The sequence below is a fragment of the Heliangelus exortis genome, chromosome 8, assembly GCF_036169615.1.
Source record: "Heliangelus exortis chromosome 8, bHelExo1.hap1, whole genome shotgun sequence".
Taxonomy (NCBI): domain Eukaryota; kingdom Metazoa; phylum Chordata; class Aves; order Apodiformes; family Trochilidae; genus Heliangelus; species Heliangelus exortis.
Genome location: NC_092429.1, coordinates 2,479,141 through 2,494,181, shown reverse-complemented (window position 1 = coordinate 2,494,181; position 15,041 = coordinate 2,479,141). Strand labels below are relative to the sequence as shown.

The 15,041-nt window shown below is 41.0% G+C and overlaps 1 protein-coding gene across 9 annotated transcripts in view; it reads right to left on the bottom strand.

The window, feature by feature from the left end:
• The window catches only part of DOCK7 (dedicator of cytokinesis 7), a 98,556-nt gene that overhangs the window by 59,767 nt on the left and 23,748 nt on the right, over positions 1 to 15,041 (bottom strand). For all 9 annotated transcript variants that reach the window (XR_011727009.1, XM_071749950.1, XM_071749943.1 and 6 more), the window contains exons 3-14: positions 14,660 to 14,835; positions 13,766 to 13,834; positions 11,011 to 11,140; positions 10,690 to 10,902; positions 10,004 to 10,089; positions 7,919 to 7,985; positions 6,561 to 6,710; positions 4,996 to 5,076; positions 3,248 to 3,413; positions 2,454 to 2,596; positions 1,591 to 1,684; positions 314 to 476 (exon numbers count right to left, since the gene is read on the bottom strand). Coding sequence is in view for 8 of the 9 variants with exons in the window: in XM_071749950.1 (XP_071606051.1) it covers positions 314 to 476; positions 1,591 to 1,684; positions 2,454 to 2,596; positions 3,248 to 3,413; positions 4,996 to 5,076; positions 6,561 to 6,710; positions 7,919 to 7,985; positions 10,004 to 10,089; positions 10,690 to 10,902; positions 11,011 to 11,140; positions 13,766 to 13,834; positions 14,660 to 14,835 (1,538 nt within the window). In the remaining variant the exon portion in view is untranslated. The remainder of the gene's footprint in view (positions 1 to 313; positions 477 to 1,590; positions 1,685 to 2,453; positions 2,597 to 3,247; positions 3,414 to 4,995; positions 5,077 to 6,560; positions 6,711 to 7,918; positions 7,986 to 10,003; positions 10,090 to 10,689; positions 10,903 to 11,010; positions 11,141 to 13,765; positions 13,835 to 14,659; positions 14,836 to 15,041) is intronic.

Genomic DNA, 15,041 nt, shown 5'->3' with positions numbered 1-15,041 from the left:
AAGAGAACAATGCCTTTAGCAGACAGACAAAGAAAATACCTACATAAAACTGAGAAGAATTCTACAAAATTTCACTGTGAACCTTGGGAAATGGAGAAACTTTCCTCATGTCCTTGTTCAGAGCCAAGTTTCACTCAAATATGTTTGTCCCTTCACAGCTGTGTATTTTTGCAGTGTCAGTCTGGACCCTTCTTGTGCCTCTGGCACTGGAGATCTACTGATCCAGCAAGTTTTGCAATGAACTAGATGAGATAGGGTAGGAATTTCTGGACTTGCCAGGCTCAGGCCCTGAAATGTGTTTCAAAACTCTGACCTGTACGTAGTGTTTGGAACGTAGACATCCCTGGCAGGAAACTCCAGGATTTCTCTTGTTGGTCTCACTCTGCTGTCTGGGTAAAGTTTGACCTGCAGCAACTCTGGAGTTAGACAGTAATGGGGATTCTCTGGAGCTGGAGATATGTCTATCTTTAATTGAGCTGTAAGAAGAAAACAATTTTATTACAACAAATAGAAGTTAATTTAAATCAAAAAGCATATTTTTCCTTTGTTTCTTCAGGTTAATATCCTATTTATTCATTTCACAAAGAAACAAATGATAAATCCCAGCCAATGTGGATTTGTTAAAAACAAATAACAGTGAATCCAACTGGGGCACCAGATAATAAGAATCAACAGAAAAGACGTATCTTATCAAGACCCAAATGCTGCTCTTCTGGGCAAGTCAGGGAAATAGAGGCTAGATGCTGCTACTGTGACTGTTAGTGCTCTGCCATAGGACACAGGAGAATTTCAACTGCCTTGCTTGGCATGAGGTCTTAGGAGGAGCAGTGTAACCAGTTTAGAGCACAGTGCTTGAAGGAAAGCAGGACAGACTCTAGAAACTCATGGACAGAGAATTTTAAAATCACAACTTTAGTAGAAATGTTGGAGAAAGCCTGAGATTGGGTAGGCCACAAAACAGAGGTGAATAGGAGTGAACTAATAACAGTATTCAAGAACTTGAAAGGTTGTGCTAACTGCCCTGAGGGCATGACAGACCATAATCAGATTAATTTGCAGCAAGATAATTTTGTAAAGTTTTCTTAATACCAAACCTCTGGGAGTGGGGCTTTATGTGTGGTAGGGATGCTGCCACTGGAGGTTTTTAGGAACAGGTTAAGTAAAAATTCTCAGGTGTAGCACAGGTCAGGGACCAGTGATGTTTCACTGCTGGTGTGCCAGCCTTCTTATTTCCCTTTCTCAAAGAGAGGTGGAGTCTGTTCTTATTAACCAAGTGGGAGCCAAGAGACATCTCCTGGTAGTATTTTACTCAGGAAAACAAGAGACTCCTCAGCCTCTGATGGGTTTTGGGCTTTAGGGTTTGCATCCTCTTTCTCTCAGCTATCCCTCTCAGCACAAGAGGAGCTGTGTGTGCACCTGTACCAGTGCAAAATCTGCCAGAATGCCATCTTGAGTGCTCATGATCTACCAGGGATTGCTGTGGGTGACTTCCTGGAGTTTTTTCATCTGATCACTTTTAAGAACTGGGTGGCAACTGGACAGGACTAACCAAATACCAAAACACCTGGGAACCAGAATCTCCTTCAATACCTGTGATAGGTCTCAATCTCCTTAGGACTGATGATGGCCTCTTCATGTCAGCCAGGAACTTGTACAAATCTTCATCACTCAGGCGATCCCCCTCCTGGTGGATGTTGGGAAGAAAATGGTTACCCACACAACCCTTCAGGATTGCCAGGGAATGAATAAAACATCGAGGTACTGCAGCCTCTTTTCCTCTGATGTCAAAATGTACCTTCCCCAGAACAAGGTGTTATCATTAACATGCTAAATTACACTTCAGTTCTCCATCCTTTTTCCTTCCTTTTTTCTTTCCTTATTAATCATGGTGACAGCTGTAGGAACTTCCCATTGAAAACCTTTTCTCTCCCCATCAATATTATCTTTTTCAAAACTGAGAAGGGCTGCTAAAAAAGATTTCCCCCAAAATATCCAATTTTTAGCAAGTCTCATAGTTTGAAAAAGTATCTGTCACTCAGGTAGTGAGCCTCATTCCTTCTCCTCTGCCTCTTCTTTGCTATGAGTCTACAAGAGTCTTACTTTTCAGGAGAAGTGTTAAGAAACAGGGGCAAGTAGGAATCTTGCCTATCCAACTGGAAGGATACATTTCAGCATTCAAGTCAAAACCAGGTCATGATTTCCAATTTCCTAGCATAATTCTTCACAATAAACTGATTGGAAGAATTCACTGCTGGCAGAATTAAGCACGTGATATATAAAACCCCACTGCCTGGTGTTCAAAGATACCCTGTGATGAGGGAATCACACAATGCATGACAATTACAGGCACTGGAAGTATCACAAACGGATCATTCGGATCTCAAACTGACTTGACACAATCAAACCATTCCATGCAAGGAGCAACTCCTAAATGAGAGAGCTTCATACAATACCTGTTTAAAGAAGTTTGTCACTGTCAGAGTAGCTGGTCTAAAACTGGTTAAATTGCAAGCCTCATCCCCACTTGTGGTTCTCTCTAACGAACGCCTCCCAACGATACTGGAATTCCGCCTCTCCGACCACGAGCCTTTACGTTCTTCAAGAAATAAAAAAAATATAAAAGAAGAAAAACAATTGTCCAAAAGCCTACTTTGGTTCCCAACAAGATTTTCTACACGAGAAGATAGCTGCTGCTTTTGGAAAATATGCAATAAGTGTGATAGAAGAGGTGGTTATGCTAAGACAATCACACTCCCGAGCCATCAGGAGGCTGTGAAGCACAGCTGAGTACTTCTGCTCCTCTCACAGCAACCTCACCCCACTGCCTTGCTGCTATTATAAAAGTCTTCATTGTGTGGAGATTTATGTATTTCTCTTGCTCTGAAAGATGATGAAGTTGGCAGTTTTGGGGATGCTGAAGAGCAGTTTCAGATGAGCTGTGTGGTTCGCAAAGATTAATCCACTCCTTTGGAAAATGTTCATCAGCCTGTAACGTGCTCTCAGTGTTAGAAGCCTGGTTTTAAATAATGTAACAGATGGTTTGCTTGTAAAATCCTTGAAAGATAAATCCATTTGTTATCATGGACTTTTCTGTTTTATTTCAACCATGACCCAAGACTATCAGAAGGCTTGGGGGCAGGAGGAGTAAAATGATAGAAGGAGCAATGGCAGATACAGGGCATGAATCAAGACTTCAGTAAACTTTGGAGTTGTTCACCTTCCCTCACGTAGGTGTCAGATACTTTACCTCCTGTGCCAACTTCTACTTCTGTGGAATCTCTTTCCAAACTTCCAGCACTGCTCACAATGTTCATTAAATGAATGGCTGTCCAGGCAAAAGGCATTCGATACTTGCCCAGTCTCTGGCAAAACTGCTCTGCCTGGCCTTTCAGTTTTTCCAACTTCTCCTTATTCTGTGAGGAAAACATTCAATCCATTAAATTACATTTAGATTAATTAGATCAAAAGAAGAGGAACAGGAACAAAGGTCCATTTAGCAAAACCAGTAAGCAATGACAGTATCTTTTTTAATTTGCCATTTTAAGCTTCAATAGCACCTTCTAGAGGAAGGATCACTAAGTGCCAGACAATGAGACTTCTGCTTCACTCAAGTGCCACCAGAACCAGTCACAGGACAGCAGAGCAGCTGCCTTCATGCTCTTCACCCTCCTGAACAGCCTCTTAAATCCCAGTGAGCTCATCTGCCCCTTTCCAAAAAAGCTGAATTTTACTCTACAAAATCTGGAATGGCTTTTACCAAATGAAATTTTAAGCAACGGGTGCTCAGATCATCTGGAGTTGCTGAGACTGGAGGGAAACTGAAAACATTCCTCAAATAAGTATTTATCACACTCATTTTATTGAGGGGGAAAAGAGGAACAAGAGTGAACTTTTCCATAATTCTGCATATTAGAGGGCAATTTTTTGCTTTAGGAAGGTTGTTGCCAACAGGCCTTAAAGAAGTCCCCAGCAGGGGGTTGTATAACAACAGAGAGCAAATTCTTCTAATTCAGGACATACTTATGCACCTTGATGGGAAGGACACCTTGAGTAATTAATTACCTTTTCACCTGCTTTCCCAAGCATCCTGCAAATCAAGCTCCAAAAATTCACCTAGGCACATGAAAACTTCCTGATCACAGGAAATGTAGGGAGATTTTAAATTTTTTTAATACCCGAGGTGAAAGATACTCATTTTTCATATTGTATATAAAGACAGAGATAGACCAAAAAAAAAGTTAACTTCTTCAGCTAAAAATATTAAAACTTTAGGATGGGAAAATGCTGCTAGTTTTGACCAAAGCGAAAACGAAAAAGCAGAATGGAAAACCTTTTAATCACAGGCTTTTTTTTCCTTCATTTGGTCCTCAGTATTACACTTGAATTTTCACTTGGCTCAACCCAATTGTACATTAAATTGGGAGCCATTCCAGAGGCTCAAAAGCACTTTTTCATATGCCACATACACACTGTTTCCTTTTCAAGCTCTCAAGTACATCCTACAAATGGGAGCTGTAAAACAAAATCTCCTGTTAACATGGTTCACCCATTTTCTAACACTTCTAGAAGAAGGCAGAGGTATTGGGATGGGGTTAAACTGCAAAAGCAATGGAAAACCTGAAATTTTACAGCAAATTCCCACCAAAAGCTGCCTGCACTTGACCCAGCTACAAGCACACAGCTGATCCTTTGGGACAGGGAAAGACAGATGACTGAGCCTGATGGCAACCACATGGCTCCCCTGTCAGCCTCAAAAACCTTTAATGCTCTGCCCCAATAAGGCAGCAAGTTTCAAGGATCTTTGACTCTTCTTTGGCCTTTAAAATTTGATTACATTCTTAATTAAAAACTAATTCTTAATTAAAAGTGGATCCTTTTCACAACAGAAGGCTATTGATGGCTGTTAAGGTCAAGGCAAAAGAAAATAATGTATGTTTAATTTTTAATTACAAAATGCCTTAAAGATTTTAATCAAAGCATCACACAAACTCTTACCTTTGCTGCATCAGATTCTTTAAATATCATGTAAGGCTCTGCACACTCCCCAATATCTCCCTGCTGTAATACTTTTTCCAGCTGAGAAGGGAAAATGAACCATTTTAAGGACACGTATCCGGGAGGGATTGTTAAATTAAACAAACACTAGAAAGCAAAAACATTCTAAAGCTTGATTTCCCTTTGTGAGTCAGGGAACAAGCACTGCATTAGAGTTGTTAGAGCCATTAAGTTCCCAGATCTCCAGCTATAACTGAATCAAACATGTAAAATATAGGTTCAAGGGGAACATATACCACTTCACTTTGGTTTGATCTGTTCTGGAGACACTTTCAGCTAATTTTTAAGGTCTGACAGGCAGTTTAAACTGTCTCCAGCCTCATCATTTTCAGAATTCTGCCCTGATTTCTGTTCTCCATATTGAGGACCTATTGCAGCAGCACAAAAAGGTGACTCAGGTGCACTCAGCTACAAGAAGCACTATTTTAAAAGTGCATTTTAAAAGCAAATAATGAAACGGTCAAATAATTTATATCACCCAAAGACTAGATGTTTGCTTCTGAAAGTGGTTTCTCAGTGAAAATTCACCCAATAAGGCATGATATGCACCTGCTTTATTTATCCCTGACTACATCCTTTCCATCATCAAATTAAAAAGGAAAAAAATCACCTGAGCCACCAGCTCCTCTTGGATCACTGGTTTTACAAGCACTAATGTGCAGGTACAAGCTCTTTTGGACAGATCCCCATCTCATAAATATGGGGTTCTCACTTCCTTATATCTTGTAAAAATCAGAAGATTGAATACATGTGGCACAGGCAGAACAAGATTTTGAAAAGGAATTCAGAAAACAATACCAAAAATTGGAAATAAGAATATGGCAAACATCAGTCAGAGTTCTCAACACACAGCACTTTGCCAGCAGGCACTCTGACCTCCAGCATGTACTGAACTCCCCTTTTTAATATAGCATCATTTTTATGCAGAGACCAGGCAAAAAATCTGATTCAAATGCCAATCTGAACTAGACCCATTTGTGGGCTGGTTGAATCAAATGAAAAAAAGTAACTTTTGTCTTTGTATACTTTGTTTCAAGAGTGGCCCATGAGGCATTTTATTTCAGTTACGGATCTCAGTCTGTTAGCAATCTCAGTTCTTAAAGACACTTGAAAATCAGGCTTAACAGCAAGTAAAATTTTTAAAATGAGACTTAGATCAATATATATTTTTAAATCACTCACTTATGTGCCACCTACAGGAGCCAGCATATTATTTCATAAGAAAACCAAGGTCAAGCCCCAGAAAGCTGCTCTATACCGTGCAAAACTTTGTGTTCTTTTCACTTTTTTAATAATATAACAATACATACCTCCACTGAACTGCTCCTGTTACAAAGGAATTTAATGTACTAAGTGAAATGAAACATTCATCTGAAATTAAACATCACTCTCTGCTGATCTCCTCATGTAAATAAGCAGCAACGAGTCAGCCAGACTTGTTTATGTTTTATTTTAAAGAGAAAACAAGAGGCAATAATGATTTGACTTCCTGTGGCATTTCTTACCTTTATTACCAGAAGGACATCTTGAGAGGGGTAAGTGATAGAAAAGATGGCAGATCTGGCCAGTGTGGATATAGCAGCAGGGGGCACATGTGGACGAAGCATTCCCTTCATTTGTTCAGAGTTTAAGTCAAAGTAGAAATTTTCTGAAATCTAAGGAAGAAGTTGGGTAGATTCCTGCATTAGTTAATACTTCTTATTTTTTATAAACTCTTCATAAGCACTGTGCCTCCTCTAAGTATAAAAAGAAAAAAAAAAAGGCCTTTTTTTTCTTAAGCAATCAAGGCAGGAGAGTGGGAAAGGAGAAAGGAAATGGAGCAAACAATACCACTACCTATAAAATCACCAGCTCCTGTAAGGTGTACAGTTCCATCACAGGACTAAGAATTACAATTTCCATCTCAGTTGAAAATATCAAAGTATCAAAATAGAAAATTATCTTTTAGATTATTCACAGAAAAAAATAACATCTTTAAAGAGAAGACAGCAAGCTTTCTATGCCAAAACACCACATCCCAGACTGTACCAAGGCTTCAGAGCCACCAGGAATGTGAGCTGGTTATCAACACCAGAGGTCAGTAAAGAACTTGCCACGGTAGAGAAAAAAATTATGGAGTAATGAGATGATAAAATTGGCTTATGAAATGTGATTTAAATATTAAACAAAGTTCACATAATATTCCACATACTCTCATCTACATAACTTAAAACTCAATGCATTAAATTCAAGTCCTAAAGAGATAAATGTCAAAATGCATATTTTTAACATTTTTCTCTCTACTATTGCTAATATCTTGAATTAGGAAAACTAAGAGACTCTTCAAATATTAAACACAGAACATAAATAGAGGAATAAATGTATTTTGCATTTCCTGTAACTTAGAGCTTGAAGGCTCCTTGGTTTTGTTTTGATTTTAGCAATTTTAGCATGTATGACTTTGTTGTGCATTATTAAAATGTTACTGGGAGACACACCATGCTGAATCACCAAAAGGAGATTAAGAAAGTCATAAAAACTTAATCCAAATAGAAGATTTCAGTTACTTAAGTTCTCTCTGGGGAAGAGACTTTTCAAATCCAAGATTGGACAATATATATATATATATTCTGATTCCAGGCACTCCCATATTAGATAATATTTTTAGAAAACTGGTTTTACTTCAACTGCTTTACTGAGTAGAACACCACACAAGATGGTTCATGAAATGCCTTCATCATTCTTCCAGCCACGAGTATGTCACTGCCTTCACAAAGGTTTGCTTCCAGAATTAATTCCTCTTTCTAATGTCATTACTTTTACTCATTACATTGTCATTACATTACTCTTTTTAACACAATTACTTCAGTAATTACAAACCTACCTTTTTCTTTTCTTTAACATCGTACAAAGCCAAACTTGCAAAAATGGGCTCAATTTCTATTTCAAATCTTGAAAGAAAGACAGAAAACACATTAAAAAAAACCCACATAAAATCAGTGGACTTGAATTTTCTGAGAAAGAATAACCCTACCCCCCCTCTCCAAATTCCTCCTGGGCTGACCACCATAAAGGCAAAATGTCAGGAACACCAACTTAAGGGATTTCTCCAGCTGAACAGGGATCTTTCTCCCCAGTTTTCCTCCCACTCCTGTCCTGCTTCCTTCACCCCTGGACAGGCATTGCTGCTCCTTGGACCTCCTTCAAAAATCCATTTCAATGCATTGACCCAACAGAAAGGTGGGGATTAGGGCCACAGGACATAAAGCATAATTCCAGAAATGCTTTTATCTTCCCCAACTGTTGTTTAAAAGCTAAGTAAAGCAACCTAATAGCTTCCTTGAAGGGAGAGGAATTATTAATTGGGACAGCTGGACCACTTAGCTCCTCTGATTACCTCCAGAAGCTGCCCTGGGAGCTAATTCACCACCCTGACCCTGTTGATGCAGCCACATGGCCAACTGCTCCTCTCAGAGTTCCTCAGCAGAAAACTCCTTCCTATGGGAAGTCAGGGACAGCTCTTTTGGAAATTTCAACTTAAAATTTTTGCCAGATAACACCAGTATCTCAAAAACTCTCAGAAAGGTGTCACTTTTTCAGAGTATCTTACCAAGTATTTACACTAACTAAGCCGCTTCCAACAAACCACTAAGCTACCAAAAAATAAACCCTTATTGCTGAAGCACCTGGGAAGTTAAAGAAACTAAAAAAACATTCAAAACCTGCCCTACACCCAAGTGAGCAGGGGCTGAAGTGCCATTCTCCTCCTGCATGGAATAACTGAATGCCCCTGTGCACCCATCCCTTGCCCAGAGCTCTCAGCTTTTCAGCCCAGAACTCTTTCTGCCATCAAGGAGCACAACCTGCAGGACTGCATCACCAAACAGGTATTTTCTCTCATTTTGCAACAGAGGTGAGATTATGCTGAAAATGATCCTGCTCATTACTCCCAGCCTTCTTGCTGGGGAAGAGAGATTGTGCACTTCTTTTTGTGCCCCTAAGCTAGCAGGATCTTGGATGTTTGCTATTGCAGCTGTAAGTAGAGTTTCAGAGATTACAAACCAGCATGTACTTGGGCAGATTTGCTACAAATTTACAGTCAGCAAGAGATGCTTAAATAGCAGAAATCATTAATTTCCAGTATCTAATTTATTTATGCTAAAGACACCATTCTTTGCAGAGAAAGCTCCACTGCTACTGCATATTATGTTGTTCCAGTTCATAAAAGGCTGCAAAATCAGTTCATCTCTATGGCTATATTAGGTCCTGGAGCACTCTCTGAGCAGGAGATATGTCCCACACATATATCTCAGTTATGAGCCACAATGTAGTCTAACTGGAGCTCTCTAATAAGAAGGGTTGACCTAACTGAGGACACAGAAGATGAATACAGCAGTGTGGAAAATCAGTTTTGTACTTTATTTCTCCAAGGGAATAACAGTAAAATTTTACCTTGTGTTATTAGAGAAGAGTTATAGGCAATGAACCAGCTGCAGGTAACCCTATATTCAGGAGCTCCACTTCATTAAACTTGTTTAACAGGTTTCTATTCCTCCAGTTAATGCTTGCTAAGTATATAAAGTCTTCACTCTTAAAGGGACACAGTCAAGGTTGTTGAGCCTAAACTTCAGCAAATCTTTGGTTATCTCATGTTTTCAGGCTTGAGCATTTTTAAATCTTGGGGTTTTTTGGTTTTTTTCCCCTTAGCTACAGACTGCCTGAAAAGTGATGCAGGCCAAAACCAAGAAAGGTGAACACTTTCTGTATCACACAGCTATAGAAAGTCTTGAAGATAAAACTACCTGATGTCTGTATCCTTTATAGAACTAACCTTTAATCTAAAACCAACCAACCAATGCTTCAAGGGTAATCCACAAGGCAGCTGAGTTATTCCAGATGCACCTTGGTACAACATCAGATTGAAATTGTCAGTTTTTGTCAAGCAGCTGCCTGTTGGAGTGATACTTACTTAAGGGACAAACACTTCACCAGGAGTCTTTGGCCAAAGTGTTCTTTGGGTACCTCAGGGACACTGAGTCTTTCTATAGGCTCCTCCTGAAATTTGTCACAGGAACAACAATTTAGAGACATGACACTTGTAAAAATCACCAACACCATTATGAAGCAAACATATGTATCACTTGTTTTTTTCTCAGGCACTTAGCACCAATTTAATCTGAGGCTTACCAGCATGCTGCATTCAGCAGCAGCTATAAATATGCTAAATTAAATCCCTTTCATGTTTCTGTGTTATAGGGGATTGCATAACCACAAAGGGAAACCAATCTTCAGAAGGAAATACCTATGGCAAGAAAAAATGCCAAGAAACATGCGACCCACAAATAACTAAGCTTTGCATGGATGTTAATCACAGGTGATCTTAAATACTTTAAATGAGGACAGTCAGACACTGGAATGGTCTCCCAAGGGAAGGGGTGGATTCCCACACTTTGGAAAGTTTTAAGTCTCAGCTCAATGGGGTGCTGGGACATCTCATACAAACAATAATATTAGAAGGGTGGGACCAGATGATCCTTGAGGTCCCTTCCAAGCTGACATTCTGTGATTCTCTGAAACCAGTGGCAAACTGAGAAATGTTCACATTCCCTACACAGTTCACCTTTTTAAGTCTCACCCACACGGCTCTAAAAATACCTCATCTGGTGCTGGGTGTAGTGCAAAAAGCTCCTTATGCCTGCTGGACTTCCTCTGATCTTCATTGTGGTGGTCAATCTCCTCGTTTGGGGTTCGGTCCAGCAGGTTGGGGAGAAGGGCATCAGGGAGGGAGTTCTTCAGATCAAAGATGCTGCACGCCCAGCTGCCCCGGGGGGTGTCGTCAATCGACATCGAGCGCCTCTTAAGGTCATCCTGAGATTCAACAAATGAAAAGCAATTGACACCAGGGAGAGGGGACTGTGCTTCCCAAATGCAGCCATAAACCAGGTTTGATGTAGCCAGGTGGGAAAGGTACATTACTTGTTCATCCTGGTAGCTGTTGCCATCTGGAGATTCATCAGACTCAAAGACTTGCTTGGGGAGCCCCTTTTGCCTCTCCTTCTGTTTGTCTAAGGTGTTGGGATTAAATCCAGTTCCCAGCTTGTGATATCTGAAAACAAAATATTTCAAATGGATTCTTAGCATCCCTGTTGACCCCAAAGCCAGAAGGAGAATTACAGAACAAACCCAGTATTATCAGTGTGGGTCCTCTTGAGGCATCAACTGCTCTCTGCAAACAGTATTTCCAGTCATCCTCCACTGTAGCTGGGTAATAATCCAACACCCAGTATTCCAGTACTACAATGTGACTCTGTTCAACTGTAAAGCAACCCTGGGTGATGTCAAAAGAAGTATTATCAGTGGCCAGTGAAGGTCATCATCAAATGTGTGACTGTGATGCCAAGCTTAAAAGAGGCCAAGAACACGGGGATGGAGAGCCAGTGGTTCTGCTGGAGCTTGAACTGACTTGGAGCAGATGGTACTGATACCTTTAAAACCAAAACACCAGCTTCAGGCAGGACTGCAGGAAGTGCAGAGGTCCTCAGCACCTCTGGAAAACATGGGACTTCCTGACCCCAGCTAAAATGAGCATCTTTTAGATCTTTTAGAGTATCTTTATAAGCACAATCAGGTCCCTCACAGCTTTCCAGGGTGTAAAATCATGTGCCAACAAACACTCTGTCTGCTGTTGCTGACAAGATCAGATCTCTTTGACTAATAAATTATTGGATACCAAATGGCACTATGTCTATATTTCTCTTTCCACACACACATGGCCAGAGCCACAGCCTTCTTACAATGTGCCCTCACTCTGTAGTGCTGGGGTCACATCTAGGATTCATTGTTCTCATCCTGCCCTTTCACTGAAGTTACCACTCAAGGATGCACAGATGTGTGAAAACCACGGATGTGCTCACAGTGAATGATGAAAGGGAAGAGAAAATGGAGGAAAGAGTTTTCCTCTCTAAGTTACAATTCCTGAGAGATGAACTATCTGTATAAGCCTCCCCTGGATGCCTGCATTTTACTCACAGTCCAACCCACAAGCATGAATTCATTCTCAACTGGACCACCACCAGTTTATCATAAAGAAATTACACCACAAATTTAAAATAGGAATGTGCTATTGTTTTTTTCCAGGCCAGTGAAGAAAAATTATTTACCTTTTCCAATAGCATTAATCACTGAATGGATGGATTTGTCTGTGCCCAAGAACACTTTGGTTACTAAGAACTGTAGACAGAGACTGAAATAAGGATTATTGCCCCTGGGGTGGGGAAGACAGAAGAATGGCACATCAGACCTGTCTGCTTCTAAATCTAAAAGAGCTGAATTTTGTGCCCCCAGAGCTAGCCAAAGCCCTTGTTGCCATCCATTAGGATGGATTAATAGAAAGCTGTTACCACCTTTACTTGAAAAACAATTCAATCCTCCCCAGCCACAGTTTCAGGCTCTTCCCCTGCTCCAGTAGTAACCTTCTGTTTCTACTCTAGTCCACTGCCATGATTTTATCCAAGTAAAAACTGTTATAAATGTTTATGGAAGTGCTTTTCCCCCTCTGAAGGGGCAAGAAAGCCTTTGACTGCAGTTCAACAATCACTCAGCACACCTTTAACCCACTCAGGCATTGATGTTTTTAGCTTCATGCCTTCCCTGACACAGAATGCAACCTGCAACTGATCTGCCCAGGACAGAAAGCTCCACAGCCTCCAACTAAACCTCCAGAGTGCAGGAATCACAGCCAGGTATTCCAGTTACCAGTGAAAGCTGCTGAGAAACCAAGTGGCGTGATGGCTGGGTCACATTATTCAAGCCTACTGCACCCTGCATCTTCCAGATTCTGCCCACAAAGGCTGGGAGTTAATAAAAATTCTCTCTCTCTCTGGGTTCTTTCTGGGTGGGTTGGTTTTTGGGTTTTTTTTTTTTTGGTATGAGATAACAAAACACATTTTTATTAGGTCATCTTAGGACTGCAGAGCATATCTTTGCCATGCCCTGAAGTGGTTCTCAGGACAGCATTAAACCAGTGAATTGTAGCAACTGCCACAAGGGCAGAGCTGTAGCTGTAGTCAAGTCATTTATAGGTGATGCACATCACATGGATCACTGACTCCTTGACAGCAGCTCTTGAAGTCATCAGACTCTCAATCATTCAAGGGTGTATGTTGCAAGTCAAGGTACTTCCAGCTAATTTGCATAAAATAATGCATACACATTCTCTAAACTGTTAACTCGTTAGACAGATGTGAGAGTTCAAATATTAACAGTTAGTTGTTTAAATAATGTACTTTCTCAAAGTCTCTTTGGGAACAAATTAAAGCTGCACAGGGCATCTTATCTATTAGGTGGTTGTGACTGCACATAAATCTGACATTGTTACAAATCTGGATGCAAGATCTCTCTAAAAAAAGAACTAGAAATGTATGGAACAAACAAAAACCAAACGTTGAAAGTAATTTTACTTGTCTGCATTCCCTCATTTCTCTTCCATTTTAAAGGAGCAACTGTTGACTAAAATGGCCTACATTTCCAGAAATGCCCCAAGGGGGTTGGGTGTCTGAGATCTGATTTTCAAAACACAAAGCATCAGTTCAGCTAAACACAAAGCATCAGTTCAGCTGAGCTGGGCAACTAGTAGCCAGGACAATAATTTTTGAGCCTCCTCATACCAGCAAGCCATCCTGCACAAATTTAAATATGAAACCAAGCTGAGAGACACCACAGGGGAACTCACTTTCTGTTCACAATCACCCAGTCTTCTGTGTAGCTTCTTACACAGTCCCTCACATGAGGATCCATCTCACTGTTAAAACAGAATAATAAAAACACCTTCAAAATCACAGACATGATAATGACTTCTTAGTCATTATATATACTATTATATGTGTGTATATAGTGGGTGTATATATAGAGAGAGAGTACATAAATATATACTGCCCCTTCACAGAATCACAGAATTATCAGAGCTGGAAGGGACCTCTAGAGATCATCTAAGCCCAGCTCTCCCACTAAAGCAGGATCACCCAGAGCACATCACACAGGGGGGTTTGGAATATCTCCAGAGAAGGGGACTCCACACCCTCCCTGGGCAGTCTGTGCCACTGCCCTGCCACCCTCTTAGTAAAGTAGTTTTTTCTTACATTTAAATGGAACTTCCTACGTTCCAGCTTGTGCCCACTGCCCTTCATCCTGTCACTGGGAGCTACTGAGAAGAGTCAGGCTCCATCTTCCTTGCACCCACCCTTTAGATACTTGTAGACATTAACAAGATCTCCCCTCAGCCTTCCCCAGGCTCAAGAGTCCCAGCTCTCTCAGCCTTTCCTCAGAGAGATGCTCCAATCCCCCACTCATCTCTGTGCCCTCCACTGGACTCTCTCCAGCAATTCCCTCTCTCTTTTGAACTGGGGAGCCCAGAACTGGATGCAGTATTCCAGGGCAGAGGAAAGGGGCAGAACGACCTCCCTCAACCTACTGCCCACATTCCTTTATGCAGCCCAGCAAGACCACTTAGGTCTGTATTTACTTTCAGGCATCTACAGACAAAATTTCCAGGCCTCAGCCTTGCAGAGATGCCCAAATTCAGAAGAATGAATTCCCTGGGGTGAGGTGTCACCCTGTCACCTCCTACCTCTCTTCAGGCACAGCTGACACAAGTGTCCTGCATTCTCTGGGGGTGTACACCACCTCGATGTCATCGGGAGGAAACTCAAACAAGTCCCTCAGGGGCCCAGACTCCACTGGGATGGGGTGTGTGTTCAGGTATTCCTCCAAATCAACCGGCTCCACGGCTTCCGTAAGCGGGACCTGGGAAAAGAGAAAGCAATGGAAGGGTCTTAAACCCAGGGGGAAGAGAAAAGAGCAATCACATGCACATTTTCTGCTTTGGTTTTTAAACCAGCTCTTCTGCCTGGTTGAGGAAACTTGATCTACTATCAGACAATAGTTAAATTAAATAACCTCAGCTATTACACATCCCAAAGCTGGTTTCCATGTCTTATCTGATACTCCTC